At 31.5% G+C, this 17,864-nt stretch overlaps 1 protein-coding gene across 1 annotated transcript; it reads left to right on the plus strand.

The window, feature by feature from the left end:
* The first annotated feature begins 1,741 nt into the window (after positions 1-1,741).
* On the plus strand, positions 1,742-14,665 carry LOC109804534 (large ribosomal subunit protein mL46). The gene is made up of 7 exons (XM_020366381.3): positions 1,742-1,929; positions 9,903-10,049; positions 10,708-10,773; positions 12,656-12,730; positions 13,555-13,684; positions 13,758-13,883; positions 14,110-14,665. Exons 2-7 carry the CDS (start codon positions 9,904-9,906, stop codon positions 14,251-14,253), a joined length of 687 nt encoding a protein of 228 aa, XP_020221970.1. The 5' UTR covers positions 1,742-1,929; position 9,903; the 3' UTR covers positions 14,254-14,665.
* Positions 14,666-17,864: the final 3,199 nt, after the last annotated feature.

Below are 17,864 nucleotides of genomic sequence, written 5' to 3' on the forward strand. Positions count from 1 at the left end.
TTTAACTTATTTTAATAAATTCTATATAGGATAACTAATGAAAGAATTTATAACTTATATTAAAATAACTTATTTTTACTATTTTTAATTATAAAAATAACATATATAAATATTTATCCAATGTATCTTAATTAATTATCTATTGGAACAGAGTCTTAGGAAGTGTGCAAAAATTTGAGTGCATGATGAAAACTCCACTATATATTATGCTACTATATTGTTGCATGATGTCAAAATAAAGAAGTTAACATCTCAGATAAAGAGGAAAAGTGGTGTTATATATGTTACAATAGTGTTTATCGGACTACTAGGATTAGTTTAGTGGTTAGATGGGGAGGAGTTGGGTAGTTAGAAACATGAAGACTTATATTTAATCCTCATTATAATCATCTTTGTAATTTTTCTTATCTATATATAAAAAAAAAAATAGTGTTTATCGAAATCTCTTATAGGCTAATAATGTTTGATTTGATTATTCCATATCTCGACTCTTATGTGGAGATCATGGATAATGGTCTGGAACAAAATGTTAAATAACTTGGATAAAAAAAAATATAATTTATTAGGAATAGTTTGAAACTAATTTCGAGTAGTGCTACCGAACCGAAGTGAAGTGCCTCAGTAGAAACAGAAACCAACGGTATAATTAAAATTGTTCGGCGCTTAAAAGCCCAAGACTCCAAATACAGATGAATAGAGAAGGCTGATGATATATACACCTCTATTTTTTTATACATACACCTCTATTTTTTTATATATACACTTTTTTTTTATAAAAAATATTAAATTCTTAAATTATTCTTAATATTATTTGAAATAAAAAAAAATTATCCTGAAATTTTTTTTCCAGAGGTGTATTTGTACATAATTATGAAAAGTTCTTTCCGGAATACTAAAATTACTATTCCAGAAATAACTTTCCGTCGGAATAATTCTGAAAAGTACTTTTCATAACACTAAAATTACTATTACGGAAAGTTCTTTCCGGAATTATGGTAACAAATACACGCACTGTTAATATTCTGGAAAGAATTTTTCGCAATAGTAATTCTAGTGTTACGAAAAGTATTTTCCATAATTATTTTGACGGAAAATTATTTCCGGAATAGTAATTTTAGTATTCTGGAAAGTACTTTCCGTAATTATTCTGACAGAAAGTTCTTTTCGAAAGGCTCATGATATATACACTTCCTGTTTTTTTTTATAAGTACACCTTCTTTATTTTTTTAAAAAAATTATAAAATATTATACATATATTTTTTAATTTTATACATTTAACTTTCAATTTTTTACTTTTTTCTTTTTTTTCACACTTTTTTTTTTCTCTTTCAATTTTTACATGCTACCAAAATAGATGGGGTGAAGGAAAGATAACGGGGTGCATGTAAAAATTGAAAAAAGAAAAAAAGAAGAAAAAAGAAAGATTCGTAAAAAAAGTACTAAATTAAATGTTGTGAATATAAAATAAATAAAAAAAGCAAAAGATTAAGAATATTTTAAAATTTTAATTATTTTTTTTTGAAAAAGAGGTGTACTTATAGAAAAAAGGAAGTGTATATATCATCAACCTTTGAAAAACACTTTTCAAAATATTTTTTTATATTCTAAATAATATTAAGAATAATTTAGAAATTTAATATTTTTTTTTAAAAAAAGGGAGTGTACGTATAAAAAAATGGAAGTGTATATATCATCAACCAGAGAGAATTGGTGTTGCCCAAATCTGAAAGCGAAAGCCCAGAGAGGCCCATTATCTGAAAGTGAAGGCCCGTTAAAGGTTGATGAGGTCATGAGAAGCGTCCACGGAAGCATAGACGGAGACGAAAACATGAACATGAAAAAGTTGGGATTCATATTCTGAAGAAACTTTGGGGCAGTAACGAACTGAAGCCGTCATCAGCGTTGGCTCGCCTCCGTGTTCTGCCGCTGGTAACTCACTTTATTTTATTTTTTAACATGCTTCAGTGATTCAAGTAGCATCATATTGCGTGTGATGTTCGTTTCATTTTTCACATGGTTTTGTAAATTGTCGAGGGACCCGTTCACGGTGAAAAATGTCGTGGTTGGTTCCGTGAAGTTAAGTTGTTTGCAATGTGTTTGATGAAATGTCTCCTGTCCTTCTCTCTGCTTTAGTTTGAGCACTTCATCTAATTCCACTCTCACCAGTGCCTGTGCTCTGAATTTCGAATGGGATTGGAGCATGTTAGGGTTCTCATTACCTTCTTTCAATGTACTTTTATGTTTATTACCTTAGAGCATCCATATTGGTTGTATCCTAAGAGTACCTTAAACTTAAGCAACCGGTTCGTAATTTTTTTTTCCATTAGAGAGAATCTACGTGGCATGTTGAGTTGCTTAATTTTAAGCACCGTATGTTATGATCATAAAATTATAAGATTATGAGTTACGGTTGTTTACAATAACTTTTTTTTCAGACTTGGTAGACCCATCTTACAAACTCATGTACTAATAAAAAAAAATGAAAAAATTGTAGAAGAATCCAGCCACCAAAACCAGCCAAACAACTTTCGGTGCTGGTGAAAAAAAATCAAAAGGGAAAATTACGATTTTGCCCCTAAGCTTTAGGATATTTACGAGATTGTCCTTGGAGCTTCAACTATAAATAGGCCTCCCCATTTCACTTGTAAATCGACTCAGAAATTACTCAAAAACACAAGTTTCCTCTTGTAGAGTGAGTGTTTGTTGAGTGAAGAGTTCTGTATTCCCACAATTTGTGGAAGGTGGTAATAAAATATTTTCGGAGTTGGTCCCGTGGATGTAGCCCTAGTGTAAGGGTGAACCACGTAAAATTCTTGTGTTGTCTACTTTCTTTTCTTTCTTTGTCTATCATCATCTAGCTAGTTTTATTTATTTGTTGCCGCCTATATGGCTGGATCCGCCTAAATGGCTGGTTTTATTAACATGTTTCTGCTTTCTTACCTAACAACTGGTATCAGAGCCGGTTGTTTTTGCTAAACAGCTGGCGAGAGTACTGTTCAAGTAAATAGTATTTTGTGAAAAAAAAAAAAAATACTATTTACGTGAATAGTGAATAGTGCAAATTGGTCTTCATCACCAATTTGGCAGAAGTTTGCAGAAGCGATCCGAGAAGAAGCAGATAAGTCATGGAGAGCAACACAGGCACCATGGTGAAATTGACGGCAACAAATTATTCATTGTGGAAGTCAATGATGGAGGATCGTCTTAATTTATTGGACCTTTACGATCCAATTGAAGGCGATGGATCGAAGCCCGAAAAGATGTCCGATGGTGATTGGAAGAAATTAAAGAAGAAGACTTTAAGTACCATCCGTCAATGGGTGGATATTACTCTCTATAATCAAGTGTCCAAAGAAACAGATCCCCAAGTTCTTTGGAAGAAGCTAGAGAGTATGTACGAGACAAAGAATGCTCAATCAAAAATATTCATGATGCGAAAGCTCATGAATTTGAAACTACAAGAAGGACGAGCCGTAGCGGAGCACCTGAATGACTTCGAAGGCCTAGTCATGCAACTAATTTCAGCAGGCTTAACGCTTGAAGATGAGATGCAAGCATTGCTACTCTTGGGGTCATTACCAGACAGTTGGGATACTTTAGTAGTATCCTTAAGTAATTCTGCACCAGAAGGCAAAGTATCATTGAATATGGTAAGAAATAGCATACTCAATGAGGAGATCCGAAGAAGAGATGCTGTCAAAAATGAGACTCATGCTCTTGTCACAGAACGCAGGAGTCGAAGTAAAAGCAGAACACCAAGAGGGCATAGAGATCATTCCAAGTCCAGGGAGAGACGCAGTTGCTACAACTGTGGCAAGCCAGGCCATCTCAAGAAAAATTGTAGATTCCTGAAGAAGGAAATCCAGGACAAGAATCAGGCAAATGACAGAAACACTGCAGCAGCAACATCAGCCAGTGATGATGAAATAACACTCTTATGTAATCAAGGAGAGTGTTGTCATATTGCAGAACCAGATGAGGAATGGATTATCGACTCGGCTGCCTCATACCATTGTGTTCCCAAGAGGGAATACTTTACCACCTACAGAAAAGGAGATTTTGGCCACGTGAACATGGGGAACAAAAGTACTTCACAAATAGTGGGAATTGGTGACATCCACTTACAAACTGGTGTTGGGTGCACATTAATACTAAAAGATGTGCGGCATATTCCAGATATACGTTTGAACCTGATTTCTGTGAATGTGCTGGACAAGGAAGGATATGAACATTCCATGAAAGGTGGCAGATGGAAACTCACCAAGGGAAGCTTGGTGGTAGCAAAAGGGAAGTTATGTTGCACGCTTTACAAGACATATGTAAAGGTGTGTAAAGGACAACTAAATGCAGTGGAAAATGATGCTTCACCTAATTTATGGCACAGACGACTGGCGCACATAAGTGAGAAAGGATTACAACTTTTGGCCAAGCAGTCCCTTATTCCTCAAGCCAAAGGAGATTTTTTGAACCCTTGTGATTATTGCGTATTCGGTAAGCATCATAGAGTATCATTCAAAAAGAGCTCCAATCGGAAAAAGAATAAGTTGGAGCTAGTACATTCTGATGTATGTGGTCCCATGGAGGTAGAATCACTTGGTGGCAATAAATACTTTGTCACATTTATTGATGATGCTTCACGAAAGACATGGGTATACCTGCTACAAGCAAAAAGTCAGGTATTCCAATGTTTTCAGCAGTTTCATGCCATGGTAGAAAGGGAAACAGGAAAACAGTTGAAGTGTATCCGAACAGATAATGGTGGAGAATACATCTCAAAGGAGTTTAAAGATTATTGCTCCAAGTATGGTATTCGTCACGAGAAAACTGTTCCTGGCACACCTCAACACAATGGCATTGCAGAACGGATGAATCGTACAATTGTGGAGAAGGTACGATGTATGCTCAGAATGGCTAAACTACCAAAGCCATTTTGGGGAGAAGCTGTACAGACTGCTGTCTATCTCATCAACAGATTACCATCAGTACCATTGGGTTTTGATATTCCAGAGAGAGTTTGGGCAGGAAAAGAAGTAAGTTACTCTCATCTGAAAGTCTTTGGCTGCAAAGCATTTATGCACGTGCCAAAGGAACAAAGATCAAAGCTGGATGATAAAGCCATTCCTTGTGTTTTTGTTGGATACGGAAATGAGGAATTTGGTTACAAGCTATGGGATCCAGAAAGGAAGAGAATTGTCAGAAGCAGAGACGTAATATTCCATGAGCACGAGACGATAGAAGATCTAAAAGGTGGGGAAGCTGCAAAACCTATGGAAGATGGTGTTAATCCAACATCTCATGTTCCATCAGAATGTGCCACTGATGGAAGACAAACCCAAGAACCAGAACATGAGACAGAAGAGCCAGTTTTTGGGGATGAAGAAAGCGTAGATGAAGAAGTTGTTGTACCTGATACAGAGGCTAATGAGCAGGGGGAGCCATCCTATACCTCTGGGCAAGTAGAACCACAAATAAGAAGATCTACCAGAGAACGCCAACCATCTACAAAGTACCCCAGTTCTGAATACATCCTCATTGCTGATGAGGGAGAGCCTGAAAGCTTCCAAGAAGTGCAGTCTCATAAAGACAAAGGCTGCTGGGTGAAGGCAATGCAAGAGGAGATGGATTCTTTAAAAAGGAACAATACATATGAATTAGTACAGCTGCCAAAAGGAAGAAGAGTACTCAAAAATAAATGGGTATTCAAACTAAAGAAAGACGGTGATAAGCTAGTCAGACATAAAGCGAGACTCGTGGTAAAGGGTTTCAGCCAAAAGCAAGGTATTGACTTTGAAGAAATCTTTTCTCCAGTTGTTAAAATGTGTTCTATCAGAGTCATACTAGGACTAGTAGCAAGCATGGATCTGGAGTTGGAGCAGCTTGATGTAAAGACAACATTTTTGCATGGTGATTTAGATGAAGAGATCTATATGGAGCAACCTGAAGGCTTTGAGGTCAAAGGAAAAGAGGATATGGTTTGCAAGTTGAAAAAGAGCTTGTATGGATTAAAACAAGCTCCACGACAATGGTATAAGAAGTTTGACTCATTCATAAAGAGTCAAGGTTTCAAAAGAACAGATGCAGATCCTTGTGTGTATATCAACAGATATCCAAATGGTAAATTCCTTATCCTTCTCCTATATGTGGATGATATGCTAATTGTAGGCCAAGATGTTCAAATGATCAAAAATCTGAAAGTAGAATTGTCAAAGGCATTTGACATGAAGGACATGGGCGCAGCAAAGCATATCTTAGGAATGGACATCATCAGAGATAGGAAAGCAGGAAAATTGTGGTTATCACAAGAAAGATATATTGAACGGGTTCTAGAGAGGTTCAATATGAAAAATGCTAAGCCTGTTATTACACCACTTGTTGGGCATTTCAAACTCAGCAAGAAATCATGTCCAACAATAAGGGAGAAAATGTCAACAATTCCATACTCTTCAGCAGTCGGAAGCTTAATGTACGCTATGGTGTGTACAAGACCAGATATCGCTCATGCTGTTGGCGTCGTGAGTAGATATTTATCAAATCCCGGGAAGACACATTGGGAAGCAGTAAAATGGATCTTGAGATACTTGAGAGGAACATCCAAACTGTGTTTAAGATTTGGAGGAGCCAAATCAATTCTTGAAGGCTATACAGATGCAGATATGGCTGGAGACCTTGATGATAGAAAATCCACTTCAGGATATATATTTACTTTTTCAGGGGGAGCTATATCATGGCAATCTAAGTTGCAAAAATGCATTTCCTTATCCACAACTGAAGCAGAATATGTTGCGGCTACTGAAGCTGGAAAGGAGATGTTGTGGATGAAGAAATTTCTTCAAGAACTAGGGTTGAAGCAAGAGGAATACATAGTTTATTGCGATAGTCAAAGTGCTTTAGACTTGAGCAAGAATACTATGTACCACTCTCGGACTAAACATATTGATGTAAGGTATCACTGGATCAGATTGGCCATTGAAAAGCAGTTATTCCAGTTAAAGAAGATTCATACAGATAGAAATGCTGCTGATATGCTAACAAAGAATGTGACCAGAGAAAAGCTCAGACGATGTATCGAGCTTGTCGGGATGACTGTGGCTGGAGGGGGAGATTTGTAGAAGAATCCAGCCACCAAAACCAGCCAAACAACTTTCGGTGCTGGTGAAAAAAAATCAAAAGGGAAAATTACGATTTTGCCCCTAAGCTTTAGGATATTTACGAGATTGTCCTTGGAGCTTCAACTATAAATAGGCCTCCCCATTTCACTTGTAAATCAACTCAGAAATTACTCAAAAACACAAGTTTCCTCTTGTAGAGTGAGTGTTTGTTGAGTGAAGAGTTCTGTATTCCCACAATTTGTGGAAGGTGGTAATAAAATATTTTCGGAGTTGGTCCCGTGGATGTAGCCCTAGTGTAAGGGTGAACCACGTAAAATTCTTGTGTTGTCTACTTTCTTTTCTTTCTTTGTCTATCATCATCTAGCTAGTTTTATTTATTTGTTGCCGCCTATATGGCTGGATCCGCCTAAATGGCTGGTTTTATTAACATGTTTCTGCTTTCTTACCTAACAAAAATGTGAGTAGCTTATGAGTTGTTTAAAATTTTGCCATTGGAGTAAAAGTATAGTGAGTTTCTTATGAGTTACTTAAATTTGATATGATAATGTGAGGTCCAATAAAGTGATATAAGATACATCTTTAAGATACAACCATTGTGTATGCTCTTAGGGGGCGTTTGTTAAAGTACAATATTGAATTTCTAGGAATATTGTAACTAGGAATGTTATTCCTAGGGAAATGAAATTTGAAAAATATGTTTGGCTACATTTTGACATTTCTGGGAGGCCTTTGTTTCAAGCATTTTTCTAGGTATCATATTACATTGCCAGAAATCTCAATGTTAGGAATATAATATCCAAGAATGTTATTCTTGAGTATATTTAAAAGAGAAATGGTATTTTAACAACTAATTGTATAATAGTTTGTACATTTAGTAGAGTAAAGAGAGAGAATTTTGAGATGTAATAAATGATGTGATGGAGACTGGGAGAGTGATAGACAAAAAAAAAAAAAATAATGTACAAATTGTAATATAAATTGTTGCATGTCTATCACATTTCTGTTTAAAAATGTTTGGTTAGATTTTAACATTCATAGGGATATTTTTAAAATTTAAAATAATTGAAATAATTAAGTGCAGAAGTGGAAGTTATAATTGAGTTGGAAAATAACTTCTCACATTCTTGTAAGAATCTAATTTTCCCATCCCTCATAATGGGAACAAGAAATGCAATAAAACATGGTAAGACTATTTTCCTCAAAATGAAAACTACCCAAGTATAATTATTTAAACTCATAATAAAAATGGGAATTTGAAATAAAATTATCCAATTAGAAGTTACTAAATTGTGCAGGTTACGTCAATGTAATTTGATTCAGGGATATGAGAGATGATCTATGTTAAACAAATTTAAGATAAAATTATTCAATTAGAAGTTATTGAATAGTGTAGTTGTTTGTTGTGATAATTTACACCAGTGTAATTTTATCTCTTTGTCTCTTTATACACATATACAGAGACACACATAGCGATCTTAATAAAAATGGAGGAGTCTTTGGTCTTTTATTTGCAAAGAGAGAAAAATTAAGTGACTTGAAAATGGCATCAATTAACCCTTGATTTTTGCCTTTGGTATCTCTTGTACGTTTAAAATCCTTCTTCCCCTCTCCAGTTATCAATTCTCATTGCTGCAACTGCAACAGCTATCTCATATTTTGCCCCAAATAGAAAGATATTATGGAGTGATATGCTTCATTCTTTGGTTAAGGTAGGAAAGCTCTTTTCTTTGGGGATTTCTATCTCCTGTTATGTTATCTCTGCTTTGTGATTGGTAATTTAGAACAGCACTCCCAGTATCCCCATTTAATAGATTCTGAGCCGAAGGAAACCCCAAAATTCATTAGAGAGTGAAACGGTGTTGCATAGAATTCAATGCAATCCATGAAAGCAAATCAATTTTGTATTGGAAAGGTTTTGAATTTATGTTGTGTTTGGAGCAATTAGAGTTGTCACTTGCTTTTTTGGATACTTTATTTTAATCAGCGTCAGGTTCTGATATAGCATGAAATGAAGAGAATTTCAAGCTCATGTTGTTACTTGTTAGTACTGTGTTTAGTAAGATTTTTTTTTTTTGAAATTTGAGCACTGATATGTGAAGTTAGAAGCTGTTGATCAGTCCTCTTAGAGTATAGGATGTGAATTTTTAAAAACATAAACTCTGTTATTTTTTCTTTATCTACAACAGTAACAGCTGATGAATGTCATTTTTATGTTAACTGCATTGGTAACTAAGCTGTAAAGGCATCCATAGGAGCTTAACCCCCTACCCCCCCCAATCCGCCCAAATAAAGGACAGGGACATCCGTAGGAAATTTGTTATTAAATTAATTCAAGTATTTGTTAAGATGAAGATTAGAGGTTTGGCCACTTGGATTTTTTAAATTTAATTTTCACTACCTTGGGTATATGTACATGTGATCTGTAATATAGAATGTAGCATATTTTTGGATGCTATTATGCCTATAAGGCTATGACTATTGTAGTTGTCTTCACTCTTTAGTGCTTGGTAGTTTCATGACTGAATCACCGAATGTGATGGCACATCAAACCTTTGCTCAATCTATAAGAAATCCCGGCATTATTATGTACTCGCATGAAAGTGTTTTCCAAATTTTTCTGAGAAAAAAATTGGAAAGAAATAATGAAAATGAGAAGTATGAAATAGAAAATATTTTCCACAAGAAACCAGACCTTCACATTTCTATGAAAGAGTGCAGTCCCTCCCTCTCTCTGTTTGTCCATTTATTTGTTTTGCTTCTTTTTGTGCATCTGATGGTTTTGCATACATCCAGGATGAAGATGTCATTCATTCGACCTCTCTTGACAAGGCGAGGATTCAGCACAAGCTCTGAGAATCTTGTTGCTTCTGTGCTCTTTGAGAGACTGCCAGTGGTCATTCCCAAAATTGACCCTGTAGTTTATGCATTTCAAGAATTCTCGTAACTTTCTCTCTGCTTTCATTGACTTTGATATTATACTGTGCTTGGATAAAAAATATACCTAATTAAGATGAAATGAATTGGAGACTTGACTTTTATTTAGTCTTGGACTTTTAGTCATGGAAGATGAAATCCATTTTTAAGGAAAAAGGTGTGTTGCTGCTGGAGGACTGTTGAGAAGGAAAGGATGTCATGTCAAGTCAAAGTATTGAACTTAGACTCACATTTGTGAATTTAGTGATTTGCAAACTAGGTGCAGGGGGAAGTAGTTTAATATAAATTCTAGTGCTCAGTATCCTATTTTGCACCTCATATTATCTAAATGAAAATAAGGAAGAACTAGTATTCTGGTTCACAGTCCTGTACTCTTGTGTCTTCAGTGAATTATTGTTTGCCCAAATTATATAATAAATTAAAAATTAATAATATTTGATATTAAATATCTGCACTTTCTTTCACTTCTAATTTTAAAAATGAGAAGATGAAGTGAAGCCTGAAACATGAGGATTTGCTGATTAATATTTACTGGTCAAATGATTTTGTTGTGGTTTGCCTAATAAACTTGAAGAACCTGATTTAGCGGTGATTATTATGGTAACTGCCTATCTTTTTTTTTTTTTTTTTTTCTGTTTTCTTTTTCTGGGGTTTGGGTGGTTAGGTTTCGATGGCGACAACAATATCAACGCAGATATCCTGATGAATTTCTGGACAAATCTGATGCAAGGTATAAGTATACAAGACTATGTGTATAGTTTATTTATTTTGGTTGTTTAACTTAATTAATTGAAAAGAGAGAGATCATTAGATGGCACTTTAATGGTATATATTCAAAAAATATATTTGCAAGTTTCATGAAAGTTTAAAAGATAAATACTTGAATAGTAAAAGGCCTTGTTTTTTTTGTCAAAGTTCTATTTTATGTGAATTCTGTCAAATGGTTGTGAGGAGGCATTTATCCATATATTCAATAGAAAACGGAAAATGATCATTGAGTGTATTTCTGATTTGCTATAGTTTATAAAAATTCATTTCATTATTTCTCAAGACCAGTGAAATATCATAAACTAATGTACATGATTAAAATAAAGAGGGGAATAAAAAAGACAAGACAGTAAAAAAATAATTGTTGAAAACTTGAATTAAATGAAAAACATCCAATAATATCCTGATTATATCTTAGAGTATTTATATTATCTCTTAGGTATAGTTTCAATATTCCCTTATTATCTCTTTAGGATTGTTTTTCATATTTATTTATATTCCATGATTTGTTTCCTTATTTAATTAGGATAGCGAAATAGTATTAGTATAAAAACAATTTATGCTTATATTTTTATCGTATTGTAACATATTATATCTATAATATCTATAACATATAATAAAGGGGATTCTTCTATTTGGTATACACATTTTTTAAACAATTTTACCCTTAAATTTTTTAATTATAAAAAATAATATTAAAATTAATTATTTTTACAAACATAAGACTCGAATTCAAAATCTTTAGGTTTGAGGATCAAACACAACACCAATTGATCTAATAAGTATATTTTTAAACACTTCCAAACATTGATAAGTAATATTGATAATTTTATAGAGGCACAAAGTACTTTGACTCCACTAATATTATATAAAGTCAATATCAATCTTAGTGTTTATAGTTTCTTTTATTTCCTTTTCCTTCCTTTGTAGCTTGTACATTTCAACATAGTATAAGAATAGTTCTGTCCATCCTGTGCGATCTGACTTGTCATTTTTCTTGACTATGATGCACAACAACCTTAGTCTTAATTCAATTTTTGGGTATCAAAAAAAGTTTCTTTTGGCATAAAGCTTCCGGTTGTTGTTCTTGGTGAATTTGAAGAAGTTTTAGTTCTTGTGTATAATTTGCTTGCTAGGAAATTACCTTCGATTGTCGTTCCAATTAAATCTCTTCTTCGTTGGTCATGCAACACTCCAACCAGTTCTTCAGGTTGATGACCGTTACAACCATCTTATTGAGTTGTCTTTCTAGCGGCGCACGTATTGCCAACATCTCCAGCATCCGAGAGTTGTGTTCTCAACCTTGTGTAGTTGGCATAAGGAGGAATATTAAAATATATGAAAAGTGTCCAACTATATCTTTAGACTTATTTAAAAAATTCTTAATTTATCTCTTAGGAGTTAGGAGTAGTTTACATATTTTCTTATTATCTCTTAGGTTTGGTTTTCATATTCTTATTTATTTCATGTTTTCTTTCCTTATTTAATTAGGATTATGGTCTAACACTGATATAAATAAGGGTTACTCATTATATTTTGTGTAAAATTATTAAATTATATTATATCAAATTGATGTCAATCTAAGTGTATTGGTCTTTTCTTTCTCTACCTAAAAGCGTATAAAATGAATGATACCGTTGTGAATTATTTAACTTGTTTGGCTGGAATCGACTCACTGGCAGTGATAATGATGCAATGATAAAAAGAAATTTGTTTCTTTTTGCATCTTTCTCACATCCTCTTTTCCCACATGCATGCATTGATCTATTAAAGAGTTAGCACAGCTGGCAGTACGGATAGGTCCTTCTTTTCATATATTCTCATTAAAAAGATGCTACTTCCAGGGGGAAAGGTGATTATCAGATTGACTATGTCCCTGCACCACGAGTCACTGAGGCTGACAAAAACAATGATCGAAGGTATGCACCAATTTGAGTAGACTGAGTACATGTGTAATTTACAGTAAGAAAATGTTTTATTTCAATCTCTGGAATATATGAAGGAAAATGAATGCTATAATAGAGAGGCCATCATGTCAATCCTTGTGAATTCTCCATTGATATATTAATTTAATTCTTATCTTGTCCTCAACTTCTTTGAAAGTTGACACTTGTCTATTTTATTTTGGTAATTATCAAGGATTATTAATTTAGATTCCATTTTCTATTTTTTATTCTCCTATCTGCTTTATTGGTGATTGAATGAATTTAGCTTTGACTAATTGGTGATTATATAATGTTGATGCAAGCATCCCATTCGGGTATTTAGGTTGTACTCACCGTTAGTCTTTATGAAAGCCTTCTTGGTAATGTCATACAGCTGTTGTTAGTTTTTACTGATATACTCTTACACTAGGGCAAGGATCAATCCTCATTGTGACTCGGGCAACAAAGTCAAAGCTAAATATAATTTGAATAATAATCCTCATCATACATCCACTTTTTCTTATACTATAACTCACTTCCACCTCATTTTTCTTTTTTCTCTTCTATCACATCACTTATTATTTCTTTTACTTTCTCTAGTTTTTTTCTTTTCTCTACATCTCTCTCATCCCAATCCATCCCAAAATGGGATGGATGAATATTATAACTCTAATTTGAATGCTTTAAGGAGACAGAGTAACTTATTTAGGCCCATCCCTGTTATTATTATTTTTTTTTTTTAAAGAATTGAATTTTCTTTCAGGCACAATTGCTGCCTTATTGCATATTCTCTTACCAGTTACTACTTTTCTACTTAGGTCATTACAAAGAGCTCTCGACAAAAGACTCTACCTTCTTGTCTACGGTAATGCATATGGGACTCCAAGTGGGAAGCGTGTGTGGCATTTTCCTGAAAAAGTTTATGAATCTGAGGACACCATGCGCAAGGTGAACATTGTTATATGGCTTTCCTCTTTTATTCCTTATCTTCTTTTCCGTATTAACTTTTGACATTTTGTAGTGTGCGGAGTCTGCATTGAAATCAGTCATAGGAGATCTTTCTAATACATATTTTGTTGGAAATGCTCCAATGGGCCATATGGTTGTTCAGCCTACAGAAGACCAGTCTGGATCCACATCTTATAAGGTATATTTATGGGAAATTTGTGGTACTTCTGGTCTACTAATGGAAAGTTGACATATTTCAATATGTTTATTTATATCAGTATGCATCGGCATTTTATTGAAGTTCGTAGGCCTTTTCTTTGTTTTATTATACCACATAATTCCAAAACTAGCCTTTCCATTGCTTCTGTCTTGTAAAAATTTATTATAATTGCTCATTCTTTCTCTTTGGTGAAATCTTTTGTCAGAAATTCTTCTTCAAGTCGCAAGTAATTGCTAAAAACAAGTTCAACATTGGAAAATGTGAGGATTTTGTCTGGGTGACAAAGGATGAATTGATGGAGTATTTCCACGAGCAAGCTGAGTTTTTTAATAAGATGATCATTAGCTGATGACAACGGAGGGCAGTTGTTTTGTTGAAATTATTGCAAATTAGCTCAGAAAGACAGTGAAGGACCTTGAAAGATGAAGCTAGCATAGTGCTTCTGGGCACAAATCGATTTTAAATTTGCCCATTTTTTTCACAAGTATCGTCTTTCCAGTTTACCAACTAGTCTTGTTATAGAGTTCAAAATAACATCTTGGTTTAGTTAATCAAGAAGATAAAGTTTGGTTAAAAGTTACACAATCCCTGGAAATATGGGATATGTTCAGTCATGTAAGAATTCAGTTTCATTGCTCGTAACAGATTGTATCGCAATTTTGGTCCTAAAGAAAATGTCACATGCTCATCCAAACTTTTAAACCCCCATTTTTTTCTTTGGGATTAATGTGGGAGAATAATTAAATATGCTTAATATCCAATTCATCATGCAATCACATTCGATTTAATGAAGTGTTATTGTTATTGTATATACATATTTGTTAAATAGATAATTTGATAAAGTTCTTGATTAAAATTATAAACTTGTTTTCATAATAGAGATTGTGATAATGAGAAATAAAAATCTTTTATTATTTTAATTTAAATTGTTCTTGATCATAGGATTGTTGTATATATGAGACAATAATAAATTTGGATACATCAATATAATGTGAATGTTTTATTAGATAAAGATTATTATATTTTATTCATTAAATTACTTATATTGATGATGTATATGTGAGTATGATCAATTGAATTGACTTAATTGAGGATTTTTAATGGTTTGCATTATCTTAATTTGTTAATAAAAATCTTTCAAGAAAAAATTAAATATTTTTCTTTGATATGAGATTATCATAGTAAGTAACAAGTAATTCATTGTATTTTAATTTTAGACACCTAATGTCTTAGGGTGCTAGTTAAATAAATATTGGATATAATCATATGCTTGTAGAATTAATGATAAATCAAGAAGAAATCTATCAACTCTTAATAATGAGTTTGAGTTCTATAATAAAATAATGTCCTAGCTAAGAAAATTGATTAAAAAAAGAAATAAGTTTTTTAAATCATTCATGATAGGTTAACTTAATAGAGTTTAACAATAATATCATACTCTAAAGTTAACCATGAGTTGTAATAATGGAGGAAATATTATATATTTTTCTAAGTTCTTGAAAGTAAAATATTATTTTACACTACCTAGACGTTAAAGAGTATTGTTAGATGTCTATCTTGATTAATATATTAATTTATTACTAACTTAGTATTGAACTTACGAGATCATACAATAATAAATGTTTCAACCTTTGGTAAATTAATTATTTTAATATTTGATGATTAAAAAGAGTGTTTAATTTGATTAAATTAAATAAATAATTTTAAGTAAAATACTATTATATTCTTTGTTAGCACTTAGAGTATAGATAATATAAATTATTTGAAATGTTTTTTTTGAATTTTATGTTGGAATAGTTGATAAAGAATATGAGTCAAGTATTAGATTTGGTCAAAGTTGTTTTTAATGCTAAAATTAGTTAACAATAGAAAAGTAATAAATATTCAAATTGCTTTCAATGTATTTGTGATAAGAAAAAATAAGATATAATTTTTAAAGATACTTATTTTTATATTGTTTTTATTTGAAAAATAAGATAAAATATGTTAGTTGTTTCTTAAATTTTAGGAAATGTGATTCTTTATTGTACTGTAAGTGTAGCTATGTGCTACACCAAAAAACACACTCACTATTATTTTTCTTTTTTTTTAATCTCTTTTTACATAGTTGGCAAACATTAAAATTATATTTGATTTAGTTTCATTTTTCAAAAAATTTAAAAACAGAAATTGGTCTCAAGGTGGATACACATAAGACTTGCATTGATATTTCAATTAAAAATTTTACGGTACCCACTAAATCCTAAATCCTAAACCCTAAACCCTAAACCCTAATTGTGGGTATCGGAATAGTCATTTTTATTATTATTGTACTTACTTGTTTTATTTTTATTTTAATTTAATATATTTAATAATTTATCTGTATAATTTTTTTTATATCTTTATATTATTTTTATATTTTTAAATTTATATTTTAATGTAGCATCTATTATAATTAAATAGTTTAATATTAATATTTTGTTAATATGTTTTAGTTTTTCTTTGATGATAATTTTTTTGAATTTATAGTATAAATTAATTTTTCAGTTGTATTATTTATTTTTTTATTTTAATATTTTTATAATATTATTATAATTTTTTGTTTTCATTTTTTAATTTTGTCATATATAAACAAAATTTATTATGAAAATTGACCTTTTAATTATTATTTTTTGAATTAGTCTTTTTGATTAATTCATCTTATATAAATTTTTAATCTAAAATTTATGTTATTTTGAATTTTTTTTAAAATTAAAATTTTATTTTGAATTTATTTTTTAAAATTTATTTGTTTACAAATTATATCAAAATCTTTCAATTTTCTAATATAAGCTGGATCATTGGTATATATTCGACAGCTTTTGTCTTTAATAATGAAGACCGTACATTTGCATCTCATAATTAGAATTTATTCACTGAACTTGAAGATAAATTAAAATTTGAATATTTGACAAATTTGCATACCAGTCGTGAAACATAAAATCCATACAAGCAATACTGTTTGTAATTATCATAAATCAATTCTAATTAGGAATCTTTTTATAATAACTAGTAGAGGGAAGAGGAGTTTCGTGTTATAAAAGAAAAATAAAAATAAAAAGTGAAAATTATATATTAACCGAAGGGTTAGAGTAATTTAAGAAATAGTTAGGAAGGTCAAATTGAAAAGAAAATGTGTATGTAAAAAAAGCTATTGTCTGAATTATAGTTATTATAAATTTATTATTTAGACTAATGATATTTAAATATCATATTAGACATCGAATTAATTTAGATGGGAATTATTGTGCTTGTCTGTCTACTCTTTTTTTTATTTATATACTTTTAAATAAAATGTAAAATTTTATCTATATTATTTTATCTTGAATGAATAAGTGAGAGAGTGAATAAAAAAAACGTGAAAATGAAATTAATAACGGGTAATAATTTGCAGTCAAAGCGTAAAAGTATATAAGAAAAATGCACTTCTACGAAAACTAGTTTTGAAATAAAATTGATTATTTTCATTCTTCTTTTTGTCTCTCTTTCATTTAGATCTTTAATTTAGATTTAGGGGTGCCTATTAGGTAAATATATTTATAGGAGATATTTATTAAGCAAATGGTGAATAAATATGCCAATTCTTCTTAATTAAATAAGAAATAGTTTATTGTAAATAACTTAATTTTGAATGTTATCAAAGTGTTTCATTAGAAATAAAGTTTGTTTGAAAAACTAGTGTGAACAAAACTTTCCACTTTTCAAAGAAGGAATGAAATAGATAAATTGGCGCTAGTAAAATTCAACTGAATTTCAAATACACACTTAGTTTGGTACTGGTAAGAAATAGGTGAAGGAATAGAAAAGTTAATATTTGATTGATAAGAAATAAAGTAGTAAATAAATAAAAAGTGTTTTTTTAATATTTTTTTTATTTTTTATTTTTCCGCTCCACCAAAAAAAATTATAAAGAAAATAGTAGTTACATAATTAAAAATCTAA

This window comes from Cajanus cajan, chromosome 1, assembly GCF_000230855.2.
Source record: "Cajanus cajan strain Asha chromosome 1, NIPB_CcT2T_4, whole genome shotgun sequence".
NCBI classification, from domain to species: domain Eukaryota; kingdom Viridiplantae; phylum Streptophyta; class Magnoliopsida; order Fabales; family Fabaceae; genus Cajanus; species Cajanus cajan.

Bases quoted from the DNA above. Each gene is read 5' to 3' on its own strand.
- LOC109804534 (XM_020366381.3), top strand. From the start codon at position 9,904: ATGAAGATGTCATTCATTCGACCTCTCTTGACAAGGCGAGGATTCAGC. The intron at 10,774-12,655 runs GTATAAGTATAC...TGCTACTTCCAG, and splicing joins CTGGACAAATCTGATGCAAG to GGGGAAAGGTGATTATCAGA. The intron at 13,685-13,757 runs GTGAACATTGTT...GACATTTTGTAG, and splicing joins CTGAGGACACCATGCGCAAG to TGTGCGGAGTCTGCATTGAA.